At 43.2% G+C, this 27,926-nt stretch overlaps 1 protein-coding gene across 1 annotated transcript in view; it reads right to left on the bottom strand.

Annotated features, from left to right (window-relative positions):
* lrrk2 (leucine-rich repeat kinase 2) overlaps positions 1-27,926 on the bottom strand; it is a 184,732-nt gene that overhangs the window by 11,666 nt on the left and 145,140 nt on the right. Inside the window, exons 37-47 of the mRNA XM_038812210.1 lie at positions 27,147-27,299; positions 26,534-26,725; positions 23,675-23,821; positions 23,124-23,236; positions 18,950-19,140; positions 17,476-17,636; positions 17,014-17,184; positions 15,001-15,101; positions 11,841-12,035; positions 8,809-9,002; positions 6,459-6,531 (exon numbers count right to left, since the gene is read on the bottom strand). Coding sequence (XP_038668138.1) covers positions 6,459-6,531; positions 8,809-9,002; positions 11,841-12,035; positions 15,001-15,101; positions 17,014-17,184; positions 17,476-17,636; positions 18,950-19,140; positions 23,124-23,236; positions 23,675-23,821; positions 26,534-26,725; positions 27,147-27,299 — 1,691 coding nt within the window. The remainder of the gene's footprint in view (positions 1-6,458; positions 6,532-8,808; positions 9,003-11,840; positions 12,036-15,000; positions 15,102-17,013; positions 17,185-17,475; positions 17,637-18,949; positions 19,141-23,123; positions 23,237-23,674; positions 23,822-26,533; positions 26,726-27,146; positions 27,300-27,926) is intronic.

Raw genomic sequence — 27,926 nt, 5'->3', positions numbered from 1 at the left:
CAAGGTGCTCTCGGGCTGGAGTTGGGATCCTAATTGTCTGAAGGTGTTGGCCGCTTGGCAGATGTGCCTAAGAGAGAGAGTGAAGATTGTGTGCACGGCAGCCAAGTAACACACAAAACAGTGCATTGACAGGGCTCTCAACAGCGTGCGGTCCATCTCCCATGTCCTACCCTCGTTCTGTCACCTCCCTCCCAGAACCAGGATAGAGACACCCTTGTTCTCACATTTCACCCCACCAGTCTCCGTATTCAAAACCTAATCCTCCGCCATTTTCACCAACTCCAGCGTGATGCAACCACCAAACACAGCTCCCTCTGTCAGCATTCCGCAGAGACCATACCCACCGGGATAACCTAGTCCACTCCTCCATCATACCCAACACCTCTCCATCACCCATGGCACCTTCCCATGCAATCGCAAAAGGTGTAACACACCTGCCCCTTTACCTCTTCCATGCTTAACATCCCAGGCCCAAAACACTCACTCCAGGTTAAGCAGCATTTCACTTGCACCTCTTTAAATTTGGTCTATTGCATTTGCTGCTCCCAATGTGGTATCCTCTATATCAGAGAGACCAAACGTAGACTGGGTGATCACTTTGCTGAGCACCTTCGGTCTGTGTTCATTCAGGACCCTGACCTTCCCGTTGCTTGCCATTTTTACACAAGACCCTGCCCCCATGCTCACATGTCTGACCTTGGCCTGCTGCAATGTTCCAGCGAAGCTCAACCCAAACTGGAGGAACAGCATCTCATCTTTCGGTTAGGCACGCTACAGCCTTCCGGCCTTAACATCGAATTCAACAACTTCAGACAATTTGCTCTACCCCACATCAATCCTTTTGTTTTCATTCCATTTCATTTTAACTGACTTTTAACTTTTATTTCTTTCTTGTCTTTCTTTATATATATATCCCCCATCTTATCTTCCTTTTCTTTATCTTTTCTCCCCTTTGCTTCCCCCTTCACTGCCCCCTTGTTTGGCCTTTCACGCCTCTTATTCTCTCTAGGAACTGCCAGTAACACTCTTTTCCGTTGGTTTCTGCGGCTATGACTCATCTTTCATTCCCTCACCCTACAGTATAAATATCTCCCACTTTCTATGCCTTTTAGCTTTGACAAAGGGTAATCTGATCTCGAAACATTAGCTCTTTTCTCTCCCTACAGATGCTGCCAGACCTGCTGAGATTTTCCAGCATTTTCTCTTCTTGTATTCACAATAGCGTTGACAGAGATGATCTGGTGCAGGAGCCTCTTGTGGGTGCTTTCCGCCAACTGCACTATCGCTGCAGGAATGGTCAATGATATCTCCAGCCAGTGGGTTGGTTTTGTTTTCATAGCCACTGAGCACCTTGAGTTCTGCCCCCCTCTCCCCCTCAATACCCCGCCACCCTTCCTCCCCTAACCCCTGCCCAGGCTAGCATTGGTGGTGGTGTGTGGATCCATGGATGGAACGGGGATGAGGTCAGCGGAGGGAATGAGACAACATGGAGATGTGAGGGTGTGTGTGATAAAGAACATAAGAACATAAGAACTAGGAGCAGGAGTAAGTCATCTGGCCCCTCGAGCCTGCTCCGCCATTCAATGAGATCACGGCTAATCTTCTGTGGACTCAGCTCCACTTTCCGGCCTTAATCCCTTTATTCTTCAAAAAACTATCTATCTTTAAGTTAAAAACATTTAATAAAGGAGCCTCAACTGCTTCACTGGGCAAGGAATTCCATAGATTCACAACCCTTTGGGTGAAGAAGTTCCTCCTAAACTCAGTCCTAAATCTACTTCCCCTTATTTTGAGGCTATGCCCCCTAGTTCTGCTTTCACCCGCCACTGGAAACAACTTGCCCGCATCTATCCTATCTATTCCCTTCATAATTTTATATGTTTCTATCAGATCCCCCGCATCCTTCTAAATTCCAACGAGTACAGTCCCAATCTACTCAACCTCTCCTCATAATCCAACCCCTTCAGCTCTGGGATTAACCTAGTGAATCTCCTCTGCACACCCTCCAGTGCCAGTACGTCCTTTCTCAGGTAAGGAGACCAAAACTGAACACAATACTCCAGGTGTGGCCTCACTAACACCTTATACAATTGCAGCATAACCTCCCTAGTCTTAAACTCCATCCCTCTAGCAATGAAGGACAAAACTCCATTTGCCTTCTTAATCTCCTGTTGCCACCTGTAAACCAACTTTTTGCGACTCATGCACTAGCACACCCAGGTCTCTCTGCACAGCAGCATGTTTTAATATTTTATAATTTAAATAATAATCCCTTTTGCTGTTATTCCTACCAAATTGGATAACCTCACATTTGTCAACATTGTATTCCATCTGCCAGACCCTAGCCCATTCACTTAACCTATCCAAATCCCTCTACAGACTTCGGGTATCTTCTGCACTTTTTGCTTTACCACTCATCTTAGTGTCGTCTGCAAACTTGGACACATTGCACTTGATCCCCAACTCCAAATCATCTATGTAAATTGTGAACAATTATGGGCCCAACACTGATCCCTGAGGGACACCATGAGCTACTGATTGCCAACCAGAGAAACACCCATTAATCCCCACTCTTTGCTTTCTATTAATTAACCAATCCTCTATCCATGCTACTACTTTACCTTCAATGACATGCATCTTTATCTTATGCAGCAACCTTTTGTGTGGCACCTTGTCAAAGGCTTTCTGGAAATCCAGATATACCACATCGATTGGCTCCCCATTATCTACTGCACTGGTAATGTCCTCAAAATAAATCCACTAAATTAGTTAGGCACGACCTGCCCTTTGTGAACCCATGCTGTGTCTGCCCAATGGGACAATTTCCATCCAGGTGCCTCACTATTTCTTCCTTGTTGATAGATTCCAGCATTTTCCCTACCACCGAAGTTAAGCTAACTGGCCTATAATTACCTGCTTTCTACCTACCTCCTTTTTTAAACAGTGGTGTCACGTTTGCTAATTTCAAATCTGCCGGGACCACCCCAGGGTCTAGTGAATTTTGGTAAATTATCACCAGTGCATTTGCAATTTCCCTAGCCATCTCTTTTAGCACTCTGGGAGTGAGTGGTAATGCCCACTGAGGTGACAATGTGAGAATCCCTGTGGATGTGTGATGGCCTTGTGAGTATGTGGGTTTTGAATAATGAGCTGGTTGACATTCCTTTGCAGAATGGATATCATTCAACCTCTTTCTGCATTGGTGGCCAACCTCTTCTGGGTCATATTTGCACTGACCACCATTGCCACTGCCTCCCACACCAGATTGGTGATGTTTCTGCCCCACTTGAAGCTAGGACAGGAGTAGAGGACCTCTACTGCAATGAGCAGGTGTGCAAGTGAGGCATCGCTAAACCTGGCTGCGGCATTCCTTTTACGTTTTGGAGCCATCTCTTCAGCTATAAGCATTAAAAGCTGTGTGTGCTGTGGCCGTTTAAATATGGTGGCAGGAGTGATGAAGCATTGAGATCACATAGGGGCGGACGAACCAGAATCCGATGGGTTTCAGGTGGATGCTAAACTTATGAGGCGGGCCGGGGACGATAAGCACGAAAACCTGTCATTGCAGCTGACAGGAGAAGTGCTGATCTCCACTCCCGCTACCGCACTTAGTGAAATACAGGGACAATTCCACCCTTAGAATTACAGGATTTCCATCCCATGCACATTTGATCTCACCTTTTATATCCCAACTTGTCCAGCAATCAGAGAAAAACCTTTCATGCGTTGGAAGTTTGAAGGGAACGCTTACCATACAGCCTAATGTGCGCGAGTAACTAAGCATGCATTTTGCAACTATTTCTGTTTGCTCATTTATGCACATACTGAATCAACCACAGTTCCAGTTTTAAAAAATATGTCCTGCTACACTTCATGTAAATGGTCTGCAGAGTTTTGTTTCTTTGGCCTGTATTTTCACCAGGTAGAGTTGACTCAGGAGCCCTTTAAAAATGGTAGGCTGGTCCTGATTCTGGGATTCCCGACCCCATTCCTGGACTGTCAGATTTTTGGTAGCACCTTTGACAGGTTACTTCCTGTCAAAGGCTGCATCCAACCTGGCTGGCCCCATTATAGAGATAGGCACCTCATACTCATCCACAATGTTCATGCAGTCGGGCCAGGTTTTTAAAAGAGTCATGGTATTGGTAGTTTTAAATTCATTAGTTATAGTCTAACAATCATTTTGTAGTCCAAATCAATATGTTATTTAGCATAATAAACTTAACATAGTCAGAAGAAATTTTTAAAAATTCTACACCAGTTACTGCATTATTGGAAACCAGTCACATTAGTTAAATAGAGAGCCTTAATTGTGAGACAATTAAAGAGTAAGCAATTAATCAATAACACTGGTAACACAACCTACAAAGGTTTATAATGTTTTAAAATTATAAACACTTAACACTAGATTTCAAGTATACTAGTATTAAATTATGCAAATGATAGAATGCTAGGTTCCCAAGCAGTCTGGAAAGGTAACATGGGCAGGGACTGCAGTGCAGACAGGAGCCACCGTGTAAGTCCATTGGACCTGGTTGGGCACAGGGAGACGCACCATGCAAACATGTCTGCCTTTCACCCCCTGCAGACAATGGATTTCGGAATTCAACCAGGAATGGTAGTCTTCATCCTTGCCGACGCAGCCCGACTAGGAGCTGCTCGGGGAGGACCCTGCAGCAGTGGAGCTTGGCCCAGAGGAACAGGAGGCAGGCAGTGAGGATGGAGAGCGGCCGCCCAACATGTCGAACAGGTGGTGGGGAGGAGGACATCCGGTGGGGGATGACATCCGGTGGTCATCAAGGTGACAGCACGGGATCCTTCCAAGCGCCGTTATGGATCTCACAGGCCTCGGTCCACAGGTGCATCTGTGCCATCACGGAGCCCTATATGCCCTGTCGGTATAATATATCAAATTCCATGTGGGCCCAGCCCACCAGGATGCCCGGGCAGCGCGTTCGCCACCGTCGCTGGGATACCCCGGGTCCAGGAGTGATCGACAGGATGCCTGTCTCCCCATGAGCATCAGCATATGATGGGCCGGTCTTCACAAACCGAAAAGGGTTCCACTTGACGAACTTTCAGCTGTTGTGTAACCATGAGCTACACAACATGCACGTCTGCGCCTGATACCCGTTCAATGTGCATCACGCCTTCATCCTGGAAACTCAACGGTTCTTGCCACCTTCAAAGCTCTCCCCCAGGAGCAACATTGGCCCTTGGGCAACAGGGGTTACCCGCTGCAGTCGTGGCTGATGATGCCTCTCCGGAGGCCATAGCCTGGATACCTACTACAATGACGTCCATGCAGCGACCGGGGGCATGATTGAGCGGTGTATTGGCATCCTTAAGATGTGGTTCAGATGCATGCATTACTCTTGGAGGGCCCTCCAGTATAAGTGCAAGGGGAGTCCCCCACATCATCGTGGTATGCTGCATCCTTCACAACATGGGGGCAGCACGGTAGCACAATCGTTAGCGCAGTTGTTTCACAGCTCCAGGGTCCCAGGTTTAATTCCTAGCTTGGGTCACTATCTGTGCGGAGTCTGCACGTTCTCCCCATGCCTGCATGAGTTTCCTTCAGGTGCTCCGGTTTCCTCCCACAGTCCAAAGGCGTGCAGGTTAGATGGATTGGCCATGTTAAATTGCCCTTCGTGTCCAAAAAGGTTGGGTGGGGTTACTGGGTTATGGGGATAGGGTGGAGGTATGGGCTTGGGTAGAGTGCTCTTTCCAAGGGCCAGTGCAGACGTGATGGGTCGAATGGCCTCCTTCTGCACTGTAAATATCGAGCAACAGAGGGGGAGAACACCTCGTCCGATGAGGAGGGTGCAGAAGAGGGCCAGGAAGGGCAGGGCATGGGGTTCGGGCAGGCACAGTCGGCTGCACAACGTGTGCACCAGTGCCGGAGTACTCTTGGGGTGGCAGAGGTGGGGACAGGGTGCGGGGGGGGTTGGGGTGGAGAGAAAGCTGGAGGGGCGGGTTACCGGGGCGATGTGCGACCTTGGGGCCCTAGCCATGCTCCACCTCCAACTACACTTAACTACTGTCAACTGACACTTAGCTTTTTATCTATCTGACTTGTTTTTTGTTTTATCTTTCTGACTTGTTACTTTTTTTAAACACTTAATTAACTTTCTGAATTCACCATTTAAAGTGTTTGTTCTTGCCGTCTGTAGAATCTGATATGATTTACAATTTGAGAGTTTTGCAAAACAAGCTGAACTGTATATATCTTCTTCAGAGTGGTCCATAGTCTGCACGGTAGGACCTATATATAAAAAGGTAAATTCAATAGATCTTCCTCATACACCCAATGCCAACTTCTACCCTTCCACCCAACCCCATGGCCCCTTATGCTTCCATTGGAAATGGATTTGAAGCTAAACTTCCAGGATATAAAATCCAATGTGAGAGTTGAATTATTCATCATGCATTTTTAATATATTTCAATAAAAACTTACTTTTACTGTTGTATCCTTAAAAATGGCAAGTTTGCCATCTGCTGTCCCCACGAACAGGAAATGTTCTTCGTTGCTAAGAACATAAAACGTTTTTATGAATACATAAAATCGCTTATCAACCTCTATCCAAACAAAAGCATTGCAGAATGTTTGCAGTACCTTTCTATGAGGAAAAGGAAAGTATCGCTGTGAGGGATGGGTAATAAAATAAGCCCATGCAAGGGACTCACACATCCCAAGAAGACAAAGTCCCATCTCCCTGAGTGGTATTTCACAGGTCTGGGGGACTAAATGCAAAATATACATGCATCAATGCTAAACATATCCTATGCCCTGTTTTATCACTCGAATGATAATCTGCCATTTAGAGATACGTAAGGGGCATTATGTATCCTTTATTTCCAATGCCCTTCTTTTAAAAATAATAATTTCATGTACAGTCAACCAGATAAGCCCATTATGGTGGGATTGGTTGCATTTCCTGAAGCAATCCTTCTTTTGAAATTTTCTCTAACTTGGGATCATGTCTAATTCTGCAGCCTGCCATTGGGATGGGATTTCATTTCATTTTCCCATTTTGTTCAGTTTCTCAGTTCATTACCACCTCAGGGTCCCTTTTCATTGAGGGAAAGATGTTCTCATCCTGGGATCTGCGACATTGGCACCAGCATTGAATGGACGGCTGCTATGGGGCTAAATTTCCTGGCAGATTGCAGCCAAACCAGGAGGAATTCGTTAATGTCCTGCTGACCCCTGTCCTGCACACCTTCCCTCTGTGTGCTGCAGTTGCTAGCGTTTGAGAGGCAGCGCATTAGTGCCTAATTTGCCAGTAGAATAGGACACGATCTCCAATCATAGATTTACATTTTACCCACTCTCACCAGCTACTCGCATGTTTTGTACTGGGTTCCACTGCTCAGCTTGCACATTTCCCACTGCTTGCAACCTGACCAGAGCTTTCCTCCCAGACAGTGGCTTCTACAATGTGCATCCATTCTCATTTGCTCTGAACTTGACTTCATTTAAAATTAGGAACAAATGATGAGGATCCTGTGACCTTTCTCCTCCCTTTCCTCTTTGGTTCTAACCCTCTCAGTACCATTGCCACTCCCATGTTGGTGGTACTGCTCTTCCTGGCTCTACAGAGAATCCTGGTGTCCACCACCACCACTGGTAAAAGGTCCACTCTCCGGTCATACAGTCCATTCTTTTAACCTTTTCCTGCGCTTCCAAAGATTCTATTCCCTAGTATCCCCGACCCTGTCTTCCCGTAACCCATAAATTTCAGAGACACTACAGCCTCTTCGCCCTCCACCCCCTCCCACCCTACCCTGAAATGCTGAGAAATTTTTAAAATGCTGAGGAACCCCTCAACCTTACTTCAGAGTCCCCTCTTACAGAAACCTCCCTGAATACTGAGACCACCCCTCTTTAAACTCCCTTCTGAACATTAGCATTCTCCCCAGATCCCTCTCATCTGCAGCATGGTCAGGTAACATCACAGGACAGTTCATTCACCGGTGAGAAATTTAATCTAATCATTTGACACATATAAGTCATCGATAGGTAGTGCGCTGGGGACCCAAGCCCCATTTCGAGAGAGTACAAGTCACCCCAGTGAAGTTTCTGGCCTTTCTGGCTTCACCCAACATCCACAGCAACGGAGAAACATCTATCCCTCGGGCAGATCTGTGCAATCATTCAATTCCGGAGACAGATCAGTTTCCTGCCACTATGGATGTTGGTGAAAATATCTCCACTGTGCAGATGTTATATTTTTCACCTGTGGCACATCACATTCACTTCTGTGTCCAGCGTTTTCAGCTGCAAACAAAGATGCTGTTTTTCAGGTTGCATGTGTCCAAGGTATAGTTTGCATCTATCATAATGCAAGTTATTTAGGATTGTGAATAAGCGCTTTCTTTTTGCAGGTGTCAATTTTTTGGTAGTCTCTGTTTCGGTTTTGCTGTATATTTAACTGAGTTTCAGTGATGGAGTAGTGCTGGACCGCTGCCATTCTATAATTATGGAGGATAACACTATAACTTCTCATTAAAAATAACTGCTGTTCACAATTTAATAAAAAAATGTTGATTTATAATCTCATCTAGTTTCAGACTTCGGGCTAGGTTTTTGCCTTTAATGTTTGCTGTGGAAAACCTAGCTAAAAAACTCTAGATTGGAACCACTCTATCATCTATCATCTTATGCATCTAGCCTGCTATAATCAGAAAATCCCAATGGAGAAGTTAAAAAGTTTGAAATCCTAGATTTTGATTGATGTGGTGCCTGGATTTTTTAAAAGCATCACATTAGCACTTTTTAAAAAACTGCTTAAAGACATATTTACCTATGTTTGGAATGATGTGTGCAGAACAAACAAGTAATAGAATCAGACATCTTCCGAAGTTGATGAACAGATTTTACATTCTCCGTGTTAACTATCCACAAATGTCCAGACTGAGTACCAGCAACAACCCAGTTAACTTCTTCACCAATCACACATACCAGTGCCAGGCACAAAATGCGGTTGTCCTCAATGTTCTATCAAAACATCAATTGGATTAGGATAAAAGGCATATTAGATGAATAATGAAGAGATTAGATGAATGATGACGTGAAACACTGCAAACAGGACACAATTGTTCATTGCTATTTCTGATAAACATTTATGTCACTTAAATATTTACAGTATTACTTTTCATACTTCCTACACCTTTAACAACAAGGCTTAGGAGTTGAGTGAATTGATTTTTTGCTGATCAAGGTAATGGGTGTTTCTGTTCAGTGATACGCTTTTTCATGGTTTAATACTCAGCGTCAGTTTGAGGCCTGGTGTGTAATTCAAAAACAGAGACATGAGAGATATGTGTTCTTGATACAGGTAGACCTCCCCTGACGTCTCCTACCTGCCTCATTAGTGTCCACCTCTCCTCGCACTGCTGAGGTTTCAGACGAACCAGCTATCCGAATGGCCATGCAACATCAAGAACCTGCCCACCGTTCTTAATTTACAATGGCCACCTCCAGTAAAACCATCGAGCTAGTCCCTTTGCTGTCTAATGGTTCCAATGACGAGGTCCCAAAGCCCACAGTAAAATCAAGTCCGTATCTCAAAGCCAGAGTATTGGCCGAAAACTGAAACTAAAACACTGAACAAACTTGCAATGCCTATTGTCCATTAAAAAGGACTCCCTTAAACAAAATACAGCTACTTAAATGATGAAAGACAAACAAAAATGCTAAAACAGAACAAAGCCCAGTCTACTGAATTGAGGGAGACATTATTTAGCTCATGTTGTCATTGTGATAATGTTCAAAGTTTTTAAAGCATTTAGTCATCTCCCTCGGTGGTGGAGGCCCATTCATATCCATGTGAGGAATAACAAGAATGAGAAATTCCCCAAATTGGCAATGCTGAACTTGCTTAATCTGAGTGCCCCTCCCTCGTGCTTTTTAAATCGCTTTTTTAAAACGTTATTGTCAGAATGCAAATCTATGCACATATAGCTTTCAATAAGATATCACAGACGTCGAAAGCCATTTCAACTTGTGCATAGGCTGGTCATCCACAAGTCTACCCTTCTAAATATGGAACAGACAGGAAGACAGCAAACTCACAAATTGGAAATTTCAAGATAAAAATGAAAGAAAACAAGTGCAGCAAAGAAATTACGATATTCAAAAGGCAAAATTTAGGACAGTAAATATTCTTTGTAGATCCACCATTTTCCTGTTAAGCACTACTTATGTAAGGGCATAGGAGCAGATATAGGCCATTTGACTTATTGAGTCTGCTCCGCCATTCAATGAGATCATCACTGATTTGATGCAATAATCTTCAACTCCACTTTCCCGCCTTATCCCCATAATCCTTGATTGCCTTACTAATTAAAAATGTCTATCTCAGCATTGAACCTACTTACTGGATCAACCTCAATAGCCTTCAGCGGTAAGGATTTCACAGATTCATAACCCTCTGAAAGAAGAAATCCCTCCTTATCGCCGTCTTAAATGGGCGATTCTTTACTCTAAGATTATGTCCTCTGGTCATAGACTCTCCCACATGTATTTGCTTGCTTGTGTATTTGCTTTGTTTGCCCCCTTGCTCGACACTGAAACCAATCACTGTTTGTCAATGCACCATTTGTCAATGTACTCTGTCGATTATTCGTTTTTTGTCAACTATGTACGTACTGTTTACATTCCCTTGGCCACAGAAAAATACTTTTCACTGTACAATATGTGACAATAAACCAAATCAAATCAAAATCAAATCAACATGAGGTGGCCGAGTGGTTAAGGCGATGGACTGCTAATCCACACGTGGGTTTGAATCTCATCGTCGTCGGTCGTCGGTCCACGGCTTTCTCGGAAGTGGGACTCATTTGAGGGCAGCACGGTAGCACAAGTGGATAGCACTGTGGCTTCACAGTGCCAGGGTCCCAAGTTCGATTCCCCGCTGGGTCACTGTCTGTGCGGAGTCTGCACGTTCTCCCCGTGTCTGCTGGGCTTCCTCCGGGTGCTCAGGTTTCCTCCCACAGTCCAAAGACGTACAGGTTAGGTGGATTGGCCATGATAGAATTGTCCTTAGTGATCAAAAACGGTTAGGAGGTGTTATTGGGTTACGAAGTTAGGGTGGAAGTGAGGGCTTAAGTGGGTTGATGCAGACTCGATGGGCCGAATGGCCTCCTTCTGCACTGTATGTTCTATGTTCTAAAGGTAAACAACCTTTCAGGCCCCCTGAGAATCCTATATGTCGCAATAAGGTCACCTCTCAATCTTCTAAACTCCAATGAGTACAGGCTCAACCTACTCAACACCTCCTCATTATATCTGGGATCAACCTAGTGAATTTTCTCTGGACTGCTCCTAAATGCCAGTACATGTTTCCTTAGATAAGAGATCTAAACCTGTTCACTGTGTTCCAGGTGTGGTCTAAGTAATGCCTTGTATAGTTTTAGCAAGACTTTCCTATGTTATTTATTACATTCCCTTTGAAGTAAACATTTAATTTGCCTTCCCTATTACCTGCTGAACTTGCATGCTAATTTTTTGTGATTTATGCACCTGGATCTCAAAATCCTCCGGGGGGTGCAGCTTTCTGAAGTCTTTCTCCATTTAAATGATATTCATCCCCTCGTTTCTTCCTAACAAAGTGCATAACTTTAAATTTTCCTTCACTATATTATCTGCCAAGTTTTTGCCCATTCACTTAACCTGTCTATATCCCTCTGTGGACTATTTGCTTCCCACATATTTTTGTGTCATCCGCAAACTTGGAAATAGTGTGTTCACGACCCTCATCCAAGTCATTAATGCTCCTTCCTAGAATTTCAATTCACTTCTAGTTAAATATTACATATTTTCCTTTACACATACCACGACAGCCGGAACATCTGAATCCAGTTCTAAACAGGAGAGTTGTGCCTTGTCTCTTTTCCCACTGCCAATCCAGACACGAGGCTTTCTGCAAATTGAGTTGGTAGCTACCATGCAATCTGCTGTGAGATTACTGGGTACTATCATCCTTCTCTTCAAACAAAGTAACTCTACTGAGTTCAGAGTGTCATACACCTAGAGAAAAGAAGGACACATAAGAAACCACTCAAAAGAAAACAAAATTTTTTTGGTTCCATTTACATTGAATATATTCAAATTATCCTTTTTTTGCACGTTGTTTTCCCACCAGGTCTCTTGAAAGCCACTCGCTTCTCTAACCAAGTAGAAGACCAGGTGTCCAATCCACAACCAGAGGCATCGATCCCACAAACTGATCTCCCAACCTCTCCCCACTCCAGGCTACTGACCTTCTCTACCCAGCCCCCTCCCAGGCACTGATCCGTCCCCAGCCTCCAATCTCTCCCACCATTTGTCCTCCCATTCCTCATGATCGGGAGGCAACCCTATTAAAACAAGACCCCCCCGCGCCCATTACTTTACTGGAGGCCGAACCTGCCAATCAGGCAGGAGAACTGATTGGTGATGCCATGCACACTATGGAGTTAAAACTCTCACAAAGTGTGGGGTAAACCCAACCCATCAGACCCCAGTGGGATAAGGAACCAAAGAGTCAGTCCAATTGAATTAGGGTGGTTTGCACTGCAGTCTCACAGCTCTAGGGACCCAGGGTGGGATTCTCTCAGCCCAGGCCGGGCTGGGCGCGAATCGCGCGACGCCACCCCTACGCTGGTCTACCGACTCTCCGGTGAACGGTCAGCGCGACAGCGATCGGGGGCCACTCTACGCAGCTCCCCCTGGCGATTCTCCGCCCGAGATGGGCAGAGCAGCCGTACAAAAAGTCCGAGTCCCGTCGCCGGCGTCCACATGTGGTCTAACCTGGCAGGACCTTGGCGTGCCTCTATCTGGGGCAGTCTGGTGGAGGGGGAGGGGGCCCTCCACTGTGGCCTGGCTCGCGATCGGGGCCTACCAATCAGCGGGCCGGCCTCTCAGGCTGGGGGTCTCTTGTGTTCCACGCTGGCCCCTATAGCCCTACGCCATGTTGCGGCGGGGCTGGCGCAGAGCTTGGCAGTGCCAACCTGGCAGAGCCCATTCCAGCTGATAGTGCCACTTGAGCACCTTGGCAGTGTCAGTCTGGCACCCAGGTGGCACTGCTAAGGTGCCAGGCTAGCACACCAGGGTGCCCAGGTGGCATCAGCAGCACCAGGGCATCATCCTGCCCAAAGCTGCAGGCCTCTGGTCCCCTGGGAAACCCCCATGAGTGCTGTTCCATCTGGTCCTTGTTTGTGGAGACCAGTGTTGAACCCGAGGTCTCCGAGGCAATGGAGGTGAAAACCAAAGCCTTGGGAATCTGCACATTTGAGTACAACTAGCTGTCTTACTTTAATATGTAGATTTCCCAAAAGGTGATCCCGCCCACAATGGGCAGGATTTACCTTGCAACATCCCGTGAGATCACGCAAGGAGTTGCAAGTCGTGTAGATCCCGGAAACGGCCTTGCTGCGCCGGGGTAAGCTGCTTTTTGGGCACAGTGTGCCCATTGAATGCCCCTATGGAGTAATCTTAAGCATTATCCAGTTGCATTTACAATTCACATATGAAACTCATAACATTCATTTTTAAGTGATAGGGTAAATGATATTGTGAATGCAAGCGAACTTGCATTGAGAATGAGTAATACTGGGAAGCAACCTCAACTATAACAGATAGTTCTACCCACCCACAACAGGCTCTCAACAGGTAGCCCTATGTACACTGTTTCATTCACAATTAACTTGTATTAATAGAATGCTAAAAGCCATTTCAAACATTTGCATATGAATTAATTTCAACAAAATTACACAGCGGATGCACAATGTTAAATTTGAAAAAGATAAAGAATGAGTAGAAGAAAAATCATTAAAGAATCTGGTCAAAACCATACAAGAGAGAAGGGGAAAAAAGTGGAAAAATGAAAAAACGTTATAAACAAAGATTAATGCCAAGGGTGGCAGGGGCCCGCGATTGGTGCCCACCGATCGCGGGCAGCGGGTACTTACCCCGCGCACTCTTTGTTACTCCGCCGCCCCGCTGGATCAGTCCGTGGGGCAGCTGAGGGGCATTACGGACCACGCATGCGCGGGTCTGATGCATATGTGCGGATGATGTCATCCACGCATGCGCGGGTTGGAGCCGTCCAATCCGCGCATGCGCGGCTGACGTCATCATATGCGTCAGCCGTCGCTAACTTTGGCGCGCGGGCTTAGCGAAATTCATTAAGCCCGCGATGCCGTAGTTCACGGGGCCGCGATGCTAGCCCCGACCGGGGAGCTGAATCGGGTCCCGGACGGGGGCGCGGAGGCTGCCGTGAAACACGGCCATTTTCATGGCAGCCTTCACGACTCTCCGCATTTGCGGAGAATCGCGCCCGCAGTCTATCCGGCGCAGGTAAGGGGCCATTGACAGAGGCCCCACGGCGATTCTCTGGGGACTTCCTTCCGGAAAGTCCAGAATGAAATGCCCGGGTTTTCACTCTGGAGTGGGGACATAGTCCCATTATTGGAGAATCCAGCCCATGGTTTTGTTAGCAGTGCCTGTGACGATTAGATAGTTTCACCTTACAAATTTCGGCACTTTGTGTGCTTTATTTTTAAAACAACTGAACTTGTTTCCTCGCCAAATTAGTTCCTCACTATTGACCCCACTTGGATCACTACTTAATTTTATGAATCAAGAACAGAATATCTTGAGCGAACAAAGTTCGTTGCACATAGAACTTACTCTATGCAGAGTGTGAGAGGAATTTATACGTGTTTCCTCACCATCTGTTGATATGGCCAAGAACTAATTTCTACTACTGAACACAAGGACATGTTCAAGCACAAAACTACCTCCTTCACAAGTGCTGCCAGCAATGAATTGCAATATACAGCTAATATCCTCCATAATAGTCACCATTGCTTCAATTTTCCAAACGGCAAAACACCTATGACAAAAATATATCTGTATTGAACAAAATATTATGTAACCTCCATTATTATTATTTGGTTGATTATTTTGGTGCCTGTTTAAAGCATACTTTTCAACCTTTATATATTCTTACCTGAGAAGCTGTAGGCCTATCATCAGGGTTTTGTTTCAAACAATCATCGATTAAAGTCTGGATACCAGGCCACGGAGAACAGTTAAATTCTTTGACCGGATCTAAAATTGTTAGAACACGAGTTAAGCAAAAAAAAACATTTAAAAGTATTTAATTTCATGCTCAGAAAGGCCACAAAGAGTGTAAAAGTAAAACGCTGCAGATGCGGGAAATCAAAAATAAAATCAGAAGATGCTGGAAGTACACGGCAGGTCAGACAACATCTGCGGAGAACCATGATTCGGTTGATGATTTTTTGTTTTGAACCTGGGTGGTTTTGAATGTGTCTGGAGATCTTTACTGGGAATAAGAAACAGTGAAGTATGTTTTGAGTTTGCAGAGCCAAGGCCCTTTTCATGGAATTTACAATGCAGAAGGAGGCCATTCAGCCCATTGAGTCTGCACCTGCAAGAGCACCAGAAGGGCATCCTAATTAAGCCCACATCTGCACCCTATCCCCGTAACCCACTAACCCCAACTAACTTTTCGGACAATAAGGGGCAATTTAGCATGGCCAATCCACCTAATTTGCACATCTTTGGGCTGTGGAAGGAAACCGGAGCACCTGGAGGAAACCCACGCAGACACAGGCAGGAAGTGCAAACTCCACACAGACAGCCACCCGAGGCCGGAATAGAACCCGAATGCCTGGAGCTGTGAGGCAACAGTGCTAACCATTATGCCACAATACCGCCCTAATATTTTTTCATTTGTGTTTTATATGTAACTTCGCCCTCAATTCTAGAAACTTGTGCTGTAGAAAATAGAAGGCCATGGCTTCAACAAAGGCAATAATTTGTTCTCAGTAATTGACCTGATAAAGTAATGGCAATCTTCTGTGAATCAAGCCAGTCTTGCTCAACAGAATATTTGTGGCTCCTTGGGCTACCAACCATTTGAGTTTGATTCGGTATGAGTTTGATGATATTTTTAGATTGTACTAGTGGCAACTAAATGCCCCTAACACGCAAACATCGCACGAAACTAGGTAACAGAAAGACTATTTTTAGCAGATATTTTGAACAGTTTAAGTTTTGCCTTGTTGCTGGTGCATAAGACACTGACTTGGGGTATTCCACACCGCTACCTTGAAATAAAAAGCTTAAATCACCAAACTCTATGCAACTGTTTCACTCTGGAGGAAAGCAAAATGGTCTCTGTGTTATGTCACATGGCTGAGCCAATATTTACCGGCAGCAAGAACTGGCTTGAAGAAGAAATTATTCTTTTTTTTTCCCAATTAAAGTTAAATGACAATTGTTTTTGTAATTTTCTGATTAGGAAAGGTTGAATAGGTTGAGCCTGTACTCATTGGAGTTTAGAAGAATGGGAGGCGACCTTACTGAGACATATAGGATTCCCAGGCGGCTTGACAGAGTAGATTCTGAGAGGATGTTACCGTTTATGGGAGAGTCTATGTGGTAATCCACGGGAGGCAGGAGTTCCATCACCACACCAATATTTATTTACAATAACGATATTACAGGAGCAGCTACAAACAGTGCTGCTAGCAGTCCAGTCAACTTAAGACTGGCTCACAAAGCCTACACAGGTGCTTATATGGGGCCCCTCAATGAGCTATCATTGAGGGAGCTCATACTCCAATTGGCCAACCAATAAAGCCAATTGGAGTTCATTACAGTCTAAGATGAGAAGGCATAATCTTAGAGTAAGGGCCATCCATTTAAGAGCAAGATGAGGAGCAATTTCTTCTCTCAGAGAGTAGTGATTCTGTGGAATTCTTTGTCACCGAGAGCTATATAGGCTGGATCGTTAAATAAGTTCAAGACTGAGATAGACAGATTTTTAATCAGTAAGGAAATCAAGGAATATGGGGATAAAGCGGGAAAGTGGAGTTGAGGATTGTTTCAGATCAGTAATGATATAACTGAATGGGAAGCAGACTTGATGGACTGAATGGCCTACTTCTGCTCCTACGTCTTATGGTTTTATTCACCAATTTAACAAGCTTACCTGGCAACTTTCCCTGAACTGCCATCTCATCAAAGTCATTTGGAAACTTCATTCCAATTGAGATTCTTTCACCATTAGTAATCAGATCATATAAAAGCAATCCAAAGGAATACACATCAGCCTGATGATTATAAATGACATTTCCCTTTGCAACTTCTGGTGCTCGAAATCCTAATAAACAAAAGTAATAATTATGCAAATTCAAAAATGCAATCAAAGTAAGATATTTATTCATCATTCCCTTAAATTACAGGTACACAAGTTCAGAAACAAATTTTATCTGCCCTTCATCAAGTGTTTTTCTTACAGGTTCGTGCATATTGATCTAAAAGGTAGGTGACGCTGACAGAATGGCTAACATACTACATTTATGAGTAGAGAAACTTGAAGACTGAATTAAAAACAGCTAATTATTCTCAAATAAAACATACTTCAGTGGATCACAAATGCATAATGTTCTACCTGGTGTGCCCTCAGAGCTCTTGATTCCCATTCTGCAGCAGTATTGAGCAATTCCATAATCAGCAATTTTAGCAATTATCGCAGAGTTAGGATTCAAACTGAACATCAGTACATTGTGAGGCTTCATATCCCTATATATTATCATTGATGAATGGAGGTATCTGGCAAATAATATTAATAATGCATTAACACAGCTACAGGCTAAACAGAATCAATCATTTGACAGAATTTATACCTTGAAGTGGTGAAGCAACAACTTAACTGGTAGATTTGGATGTAGTCATTAATCATGAGAAACCTTTGGTTAATATTTATCGCCTGAATTTGGCCTACGATTACACTAAAGCTTGGAAATCACTTCAGGTTATTAGTTATCGTTTTATAAAGTCTCGGGGTTTTATTCCTGATGTTTATTCTGCTTGTACGAACAGCAACTTTCAGTGCAAGAAGGCATTAACGCAAGGATTAATTGCTAGGGTATAATTATCAAGAAGCAATTTGAAGACATACTAATCTCATATCTAGTGTATTTCATGAGTACCCTATGCCATAATATATGTGTAAGAAAGAAATGTTAAACAAACACCATAAGAAAACAAAGATATCAATTTTTTTTAAAGTTCACCTCTGTTCTGAATGAAATATTATGAAGTGGTCAACTTTTCTAAATAATACTGATAAAAAAAATCAGTGACAAACTTCAAATACACACTATTTTGTTATTACTTCATACTTCGCACTCTTCAAGTATAGAAAAATGTTTCAGAGTAAAGGAAAATCAAAAATTCAGAGCAGTAGGAGAAACAGCAATGTTAGAAGAGAAAGAACACTCAAAGATCAAGATTTTCAGAACTTGTTTGAAATAAGGAAGGAGGCAAGGCAGGCAGATTTTGTGAAGAAGGATCTACTGTCCAGGGCCGTTCCCTCAATAGAAAAAATCATGTTGATCCCGCATTTACTTCTTCAGGGAGCCAGCACAGGCCTGATATGGGCCGAATGGCCACATTCTGCACAGGAACCATTGTACAATTGTGTTCTGTAAATATATGGATCATTATAGATAATGTTATGAACCTCAAATGGAATATTCCATTAGTAGGGGAATTAGACTAACCCTATAATAAAGAGACCACTCTAGATGATGTGAGTAACATCACAATGAGTTATCAGATTTATATTTTTTACTAACCCTTTTTTTTAAAAGATGGGTCTACGGTCACAAAATACATAGAAGCTATTTTTTGAGTAATGCTATCAAATATCTTCTTTCTTCTAAGAAATAAAAAATAAAAAAGTTATGGCATGCAGTTGACAACAATGATAAATTAGTAGTTTTAGCTGTAATGTAAGTTTTCTTACCATGATAAGACTTAACAAATTAAAACAAAATCTAATATTACAATAGTTTGTGTTTTTACACCAAAATCTGTTGGTGCTAACTATAGGAAGCAGCAATGTTTTGAATTATAGCTACCTTAAGCCATCAGCCACATGTAGAGCAATCCGATGTTGAAGTGTTCGATTAAGGTGGTCTTTCTCAAGGTTAAGCAAGAGATCCAGGGAACCTTTGGGTGCTAATTCCATTACCAACATTCGAGGTCGAAAGTCAGCCGCCAATAGAGAGACCAAACTGGGATGATGCAGATAACTAAGAACTGCAAGTTCCTGATTATTAGAGAATTGAAATTAATTAATTCTCTGTCGGTAAAAACAATGGGGAAGAGTTTTCATTTTGGGTGACTGAGAACAAATTACACTCAAATTTGCAGTGGTTTTCCATGAAGATCCATTAAGTGTTTTCCATTAACTTTCTACTTTAGCTAATATCGGCGACTGTAAAACTGCCATTAACTAGTTCACTCTCCAAAATCCATTGATACAAATGCCTGAAAGGCTCAACAAAGGCCTGTATCCTATCACATCTATGCCGTGATCTTGTAATACGTTACAAGCAACACAACCAACATGTCGAGTTCTTGAAGATGTACTGAAGAACAGGTCTCAGACATGTTTAGTCATGTCAACAACAAGCAAAGAATAAAGTGGTTCCCAGAGTGTGAAAGCAGATTTTGTAAATCAACATTAACTCCATAGAAAACTTACTTTTTTAATGAAAGGATCGCAACGGTTTGGAGAAAGACATAAAATTGTAAATTCCAATTCAGGTCATTTGAATGTAACATGTACATGTAACATGGCAAACAGCATTTTACGTCCAGGTGACTGTGCTACACTTAGAGTGCAATCATTGCCATAATATTTTTGGATCATAAACAAGTGGGTGAAAATTTGCATGACAGAGTCCACTGAGATAGATACATGGGGCGGGATTCTCCCCTACCCAGCGGGGCGGGGGGTCCCGGCAGGTCGGAGTGGTGTGAACCACTCCAGCGTCGGGCCGCCCCAAAGGTGCGGAATCCTCCGCACCTTCAGGGGCTAGGCCCGCCCCGGAGTGTTTTGCGCACCGGTGGGAAAGGGGCTTGGCGGCACGCCAACCGGCGCCGAAGGGCCTCTGCTGGCCGGCGCGTGTTGGCACATGCGCGGGAGTGCCAACGCATGCTGGCATCATCCCCGCGCATGTGCAGAGGGCTTTGCTTCCGCACCGGGAAGAGCGGACCGGTACAGCCTCTAGTGTGGAAGGATAGAGTGGCCCCCCAGCACAGGCCCGCCCGCGGATCGTTGGGCCCCAATCGCGGGCCAGGCCACCGTGGGGGCACCTCCTGGGGCCAATCCCCCGCGCCCCCCCAAGAACCCCAGAGGCCGCCCGCACCGCCAGTTCCCACCGATAAGGGACCTACTCCAATTTATGCTGGCGGGACCAGCAAAAGACGAGCGGGACTTCGGCCCATCGCGAGCCGGAGAATTCGGGCAGCCCTGGGGCCCATTGAGTCCCGCCGGAACCCGCCATTCACCGAGGCGGGCGGCGCAACTCACGGTGGGCCGATTTTTGGGGGCCCGGAGAATTTGGAGGAAGGCGGGGGTGGGATTCACACCGACCCCCGGCGATTCTCTGACCCGGCAGGGGATCGGAGAATCCTGTCCATGATCCTGATAAAGTAATAATAAGTGTTGACCTGAAATATCGCCGGTCTCCAAAGAGGAAATAGAACATAGAACATAGAACAGTACAGCACAGAACAGGCCCTTCGGCCCTCAATGTTGTGCCAAGCCATGATCACCCTACTCAAACCCACGTATCCACCCTATACCCGTAACCCAACAACCCCCCCCCCATTAACCTTACTTTTTTTAGGACACTACGGGCAATTTAGCATGGCCAATCCACCTAACCCGCACATCTTTGGACTGTGGGAGGAAACCGGAGCACCCGGAGGAAACCCACGCACACAGGGGGAGGACATGCAGACTCCACACACACAGTGACCCAGCCGGGAATCGAACCTGGGACCCTGGAGCTGTGAAGCATTTATGCTAACCACCATGCTACCCTGCTTTTCAAACATGAAATGTTTGAAAAGAATCAATCAAATGCGACTGCTACTGATTTCTCTTTATATGAATTTAACTGTATCCAGCAAAGTTTTAATTGGAACTGAAATCGCAAGAATTTTGATTATCCCTTTAGATGGAGAGAGACTGTAAAAAGAACTTGAGTGTTTGTAGATGGATTATACAGATAGAACACCATTGAATAAATTATTTATCTTTCAACTTCAAAGTCAAAGAGATCAGACAATAGTAAGATGGTCAGGTTTCTCTGAAGTTGATGATGGTTGCTTGATCGATAAATGGCCATATGCAAACGCAACACTAAAAGGTGACATCTATTAAAATAACTATGGTATAATGAGATGGGAAGTTAACATGTGAGCAAGATTGTGAAAATGCCTTTTGATGGTCTGTAATTAATTTCATGCTAAGGATTTGATTGACAAATCATCAGGATATGGAAGTCAGCAACAGGGGACACGAAAAATGTGAAAGGTGCAATAGGTAATACAAAAACAGAAAAGAGTTGGGGGGAAATAACAAAACAGTCATTACAGGAAGAAAAACCTCAGAATTCGCTGAGGTCTCATCAGTTGACCATTTTCCTGTTAACCTGATTCTCGAGATAAAAACTCGTTGGTGATATTGTTAAATTATGTATGTTCAATTATGGTCAATAGTGTTAAGAATTTGGGAAATTAATGAATTCAACAGTGAACTTAAGATGAAAACAAAATAACAGACACATAACAAGATGAGCAGGCGTCTAGAGGAATAATGAGATGCGATTTTGCCGGCATTTAGCAGGCATTTAGAGATATTGATGTGCAAATGGCCATATCAGATTAGTGGGGCAATACAAATGATAGCTTCCAAAGGCAAGGATTTTGAGAGATGTAAAAAGCTGAATCCAGTGGGTGGGATATCAAAGAGACTGAACAGTATAAATGCTAGCTAGCACCCTCATTAGGGAAGTTAGCTAGTTCTCCATCCAACAGTCTGACAGACCAGTTCCATCTATGATCTGAGCCATAGAGGCCTATTCCAGTTAACATTTAGAGCCACGGCAGATTGCAGATATTCTCCTCTCAAAGACGCAGTTTTGTGCCTTCACTGAACCAGGAAGAGATGTTTTCCCAGACTTGATCAGCTCAACAGTATTGTGTGGCAACTATTAAATGAATTTAACCTACATTGTTACTAAAATTGGATGCCACTTGGGGCAAAGGTGTGCCTCAGTGAGTTCAGGAAATGTGGGTATATTTTGTGAGCGAGAGGCATAGAATCATAGAATTTACAGTGCAGTAGGAGGCCATTCGGCCCATCGGGTCTGCACCTGCCCTTGGAAAGAGCACCCTACTTAAGCCCACGCCTTCACCCTCTACCCATAACCCCACCTAACCTTTTGGACATTAAGGGGCAATTTAGCATAGCCAATCAATCTAACCTGCACATCTTTGGACTGTGGGAAGAAACCCACACAGACACGGGGAGAAAGTGAAATCTCCACACAGTCAATTGAGGCTGGAATTGAGCCCGGGTCCCTGGAGCTGTGAAGCAGCAATGCTAACCACTGTGCCACCATGCCACCCTTCAGATAAAATGATGCATTTAGTTATTAATATACCCAAGTATCATGTTTTTATTTATTTTCTTTTACTTTAATAAATATTCTATATTAAATGTTTGCACAACAACTGGAAAGATTCCTCATCGGATTGTACATTGTTCCTCACATTATTCCAAACAAACATGCACCACTAAGAAGCAGTGTTTCAAATTATGCTTCTGGGTTTTGAGACACTGTCACAGGTAACATCAGCATTCTTCCCAACAGTAGCTATCATATGCTTAATAAATCTGCAAATGCCCTTCAATTAAGTCTTCTTATTTTGAGGAGTAACTTATACTTTCAAGTGCCCGTGAGCAGCTGTGTTAGGAATTCCACAGAGTGACATTTGGATAGGGAATCAGGAGACATCAGAAAATGGAAAATTTGGCGCCTACTAAATATTGTGTGAATAATCACGGCAGTACATTGCAGGGGGAACGAATGTGAGATATCTCCACAGAAGCGAAAATAGAAATCAAGAGTTAACTAATTTAAATTTTTGTTTACATTTTACATTAAAAGCACTCCTCTTATAATTTCCATGAAGCACAACAGTGCACTATGTAATCCAATTTTTATTACATACTTGTCTCAGCAGACGGTGTAGGTGCATCTGTGACACATGCTTGTTAAAAATTTTAACAGCCACTTCTCTACATTTGTAAGTTGCCCGGTAGACAGATGCAAACCCGCCATCGCCTTTAAAAGAAAAGAACAAGTTCAGGTTGACATTTTACCAAGGAATATGCAGTCTTTTCAAATCAATATTTTAATAAGATGTAATTATGAATTCTCCAACAAACCCAAATAGGTATGTATTGAGAAGATGATCAAATTCAGGATTAATTCCTTAATGGGATTGAAACTATTTCAGTATGAAAAAAAAATTCAAGCAAACTTAACAATCAGATCAGTCTGCTCCAATGTTCACAATGTAAAGGATTCCAGTTAATTTGCGAACATTTGCAACAATATTTTATTAGTATACATCAGATTAGAAATGAGCAGTTCATGTTTGTCGTATTATTGCGTCTATTAAATACATAATCAAGACCTTTCAGCTTTAAGATGATTTAGCAGTTTTACAATTTACAACAGAAAGAATAAACCATAGAAATCATCCTAATTAGGTTTTACCCAGCAGAAAATCAGGCGTTTGTTCAAGCTTAAGATGGTTAATATCCAGCATAATGTTCCTGGGTAAATCAACTAGCACAAGGTCTGGCGCAACTTGTGAAATGGAAATCTTGTTGCTTCTATCAGTGGGACAAGTCAAAAAATCACCTTTAGAAGAAAGCACAAAAATAGCTAAATATAGTTAAATATCCCTTTGCCACATTAAATGAACCACTTTCCCTGCCACTCCTACATTTACTCGGGTACGGTTGAGAACAGATATTCAAGTGACATGTACAGAAACACATACACAAACTATTCTTAGCAGTCTGTTTTCTATTTAAACAATCCATACTTAATACATAGCTAGAGTGATAATGGCACTGCAAATTCATCACGGCAGTTGGGAGCCAATTTTAAGCTTAAGATCGCAAATCGTTTATAACTGGAATGCTATTAAGACCCAGGATGCAATATCCAAATATCTTTTCGTGTCACTGTGCAGTTGGCTGAATTTACTGTGGCTGATGGTGGTGGTGGTGTCGACGCGGGCCTTGTGAGAAGGCCAAGTCGGATCATTGACCCAGCATCTATGGCTTATGTGTCAGCCTCGTTTCCCACAGATCATGAGCTTCACCACAGCTGAGGTAGGCAATGTTCATGCAGCCTTGTCTTGTGAAATGCCAACTGACCACTACTTTTAGCAACTGATTCGCTGGAGAGTTTTACTCTGGTCTATTGGCTGTAGGCCACTCAACTTTATCTATAAATTGCTTGTTTTGTTTAGCATGCAGGGGCGTAACACCAGGTTTGTGGCTAATTCTTAAGGCATGTCTGGTGCTGCTCCTGGCATGTTTTGTACAGTAGGGTTGGTCTGATTTTCAGTTAAATGAGCAGAACATTTTAAGACAAACAGTATGTAATGACAAAAGACGTGGGCAAAATGTTTAAGGCAGAAGATAAGGTTCTCGGACCAAGATGAAATTGTTCAATGAAATCAGTTATATTCCGGCTGGGAATTTTAGGGAATTGTTAGAATCAGGAATTGCAGAAAAGAGCAGAAGGAATGTCATGCAAATTACAGACCAAGTGAACCTGACATTGGTTATGGAGGAAATGTTAGTGTTTATCCTGAAGAACGATATTGCAGAACACCTAAGGAAGAATACCTCACTCAAAGGGGAAAACGTAATGGAGGCAATGAGGTCTCAGTTGCTGCACTGCCTCCTTTGGGCAAGGCCTGCCAAAAATTGAACCAATTAGGCAATTAACAGGCCACCACCGTGCATGCGATGGGATCAGGCCCCCAGAGACGTAGACTTGCCCACTGAGAGATACCAGCAAATCAGATGCTGACAGCTTTTTTGCTCAACAGTGCCACTGGGAAGATGGTGGCTGCTACTTGAACAACATCCACTGGAGGACCAAGATCATGGAGTAATCCAGGCCAGAGGCAAGTGAAAGCGGGAGAGATTTTGCAGGGTAGGGTTCATGCAGGAGAATGTGTAGGGCATCGGCAGCATGGGCAGGTGGCTGGCTCTCGGTGGTCCCCCATTCCTGATGCTAGGTCTCTCAATCAGCCTCTGAGTGGCTTTGAACGAGGGGAACCCCTGGAAGACCACATGCAACAACACCTGTTTTCTCGTCATGTCTCATGCTTGGCGACAGGCTTGCTCATTGCTGGGTTTATACCAGTGGTGGCTGGATGAGGCCTTTAAGTGGGTGAAAAGGGCCTCAATCATGGACCTTAGGCCTTCTCGCCACGGACTTTATGAGGATGGAGGCAGGAAAGTGATGGGACTCCTACATATCACCATCTTGCCAAAGTAAATACATACCCTTTTTGGTGCCCTCTCCAGTGCCTCTATCTCCTTTCAGTGGTATGGCAACAAGAACTGTATACAGTACTCAAAGTGGAGTCTAACCAATGGCCAAGTATAAATAAAGTTTATCATAACTTTACTACTGTTCAATTCTATCCCTGCAGAAATAAATTCTAGTGCCTGGTTTGTTTCACATATGGCCTTATTGATTTGTGTCACAACCTTCAGTCATTGATATCTTTGTACTCCCAGCTCCATGTGTTCCTCTACTCCATTTAGATTTTTATTACCAAATAACATGTGGCCTCTTAAAATGTCAGGGTTTGGGAATTAATGACAAACTAAAAGCACTTAAGAGAGTGTACAGCAGCAGTAAGAAAGGTAAATAGGTTGGTTATTTAGTTAATTATTCTGTTCCAGAACCTACATTCCTTCCTGATTTTCAGCCTTTTCTGTTTTAATTTCAGTTTGATTTGTGCTGGGAGCAGCTCATGGCACAGAAATCAGTTGTTGGTGCATTTCATAAACGTGATGCGTAATTACCAGTGAAGAGATTTCATTGCTAATAGCATTATACTGCTGGCCTAAATAATAAATCATTTACAGTGGCCTGAACACATCTCAAAATGACAACAATTGAAAAGAAAACCTATTAAGTTACACTTTAACAGTACAAATTACATCATACAGTTTTTCTCACTATTGCTACAATAAACCAGCCTATGAGCAATAATAGTATTACATTTAACACATTGCTTTGAATATGTGATCACTTAAATGCATTTAAGCCAATACACTTCATTGCTGTGCAAAATGCTTCATGAGCAATTAACTTAATTTATCATTTCAAATTGCTCCCATTATGATCACTAGTTACTATGCTTCAATGATAAAATTGAAAATGTTCTCTTCAAGTACAATAGAAGTTCAGAATGGGACAATTTATGATTATACGATGGATGATTGTCATAATTCAAATGTGAAGAATTATACTCTGTTGGAGTTCTATTGTCAGTGCTAATTATCAAGACATAATTAATCACATAGGAATGAGTACCTTCTTCAGCAATATCTAGCAAGTCGTCTAGTAGAATCTGCTGACATTCTTGATCGTCTTCAAAGCTATACAAAGCATATTTCTTCAAAAGAGTGCCTCCTTCACCACTTATGTCCGTCTCCAATAACCCTGGAAACCACTCTTCCAACAGAGAGTCAATGTGATCTACAATCTGGCCCAGCAAAATGAATCCTGCTCGTTTTTATGCAACAGAAACAGAGCAAAATGTTGTGATTTTGGAAAGAAAGCAGCAAATTGATGAGTTTTAAATATAACTTCCAAAGACCTTAAAAGCATTGTGCTGTGTCTCTGAAAGTAGTTTGTAGCTCTTTACTTTGTACTCAAATCCTACCAGCACAGGTAACAGGACAAATTAAATGCAAAGTCAAAATCTCCATCAAGTACCCCAAAGTCTCAGAAAGAATCTCACATGGACAGCATAGTCATTAAATTCCCTACTGCAACTGCCCTCAGGGCAGAAAATTGTATCCTTCGTATACTAATGTATACACAACTGGTATTAGATAAAAAAATTAACAAAAGAATCAACCCCCTACTCACCCCTCAATAAAAATTTAAAAATAGATGTAAGTGGTGGAAATTAGGGACTTACCTTTCCTGCAGCATGGAACAGTTATTTTGAGAATACTCTGTGGTTTATTGTCTAGCACAGCTGAGTCAACCAAGCAGTAGGCTTCTGGTGACCAGATTAGATAGACTCCTTGTCTCCAATATGTCCTATTAGGACGTAAAGGTTTCTCTCCACCTGAAAGAACATTGTTTGTTTCAATTATGCATCTTAATTCTTTGATTCATCATTCCCATCCATACAGCAAAACTTCTTAACTTTCAAATTGTATTTCTTGCATTTGGTTAGCAGTTTCCAATCTGCTCTTCAATTATTGATAAGCGAATGTCAGGCTGGATTAACAACATAATTTAAACCAGATAAATAATTCCAGAATATTTAGCTTTGCATTCCGAATGTCTTTGATAGTTGTAATACCATGGCTATCAGAAGTCAATATTTTCAACATTATGGATACAAGCAAATACTAAAATACCAGTAAGAAAGAAAGGAAATGCTGCAGTATGAAGAAAATATTCATGTTAAAAATGTTTCAACAAATTCGTTGCAGAGGCAATATTAAATGGAGCAATAGGAATGCTGTAAAGAGCTTCAGAGGGGTTATGATTATTCAATTGTTGCACCATTCAGAGCACCGTAGTCCCCCGTGACTGCCATCCTGACACTGCATTGAAAAATCAATATTCTTCACCACTCATCGCTATCGGCTGCAAGTTTGTGCCATCTACAACATGCATTGCAGCCACTTACCAAATATTTGCAATAAAATCACTTTCTTTCTCTGGTGACCCACCTCACCAATGT

The sequence above is a fragment of the Scyliorhinus canicula genome, chromosome 11 (genome assembly GCF_902713615.1).
Source record: "Scyliorhinus canicula chromosome 11, sScyCan1.1, whole genome shotgun sequence".
Classification (NCBI taxonomy): domain Eukaryota; kingdom Metazoa; phylum Chordata; class Chondrichthyes; order Carcharhiniformes; family Scyliorhinidae; genus Scyliorhinus; species Scyliorhinus canicula.
The sequence above is the reverse complement of the archived record's forward strand: the minus strand, read 5'-3'. Positions and strand labels throughout refer to the sequence as shown.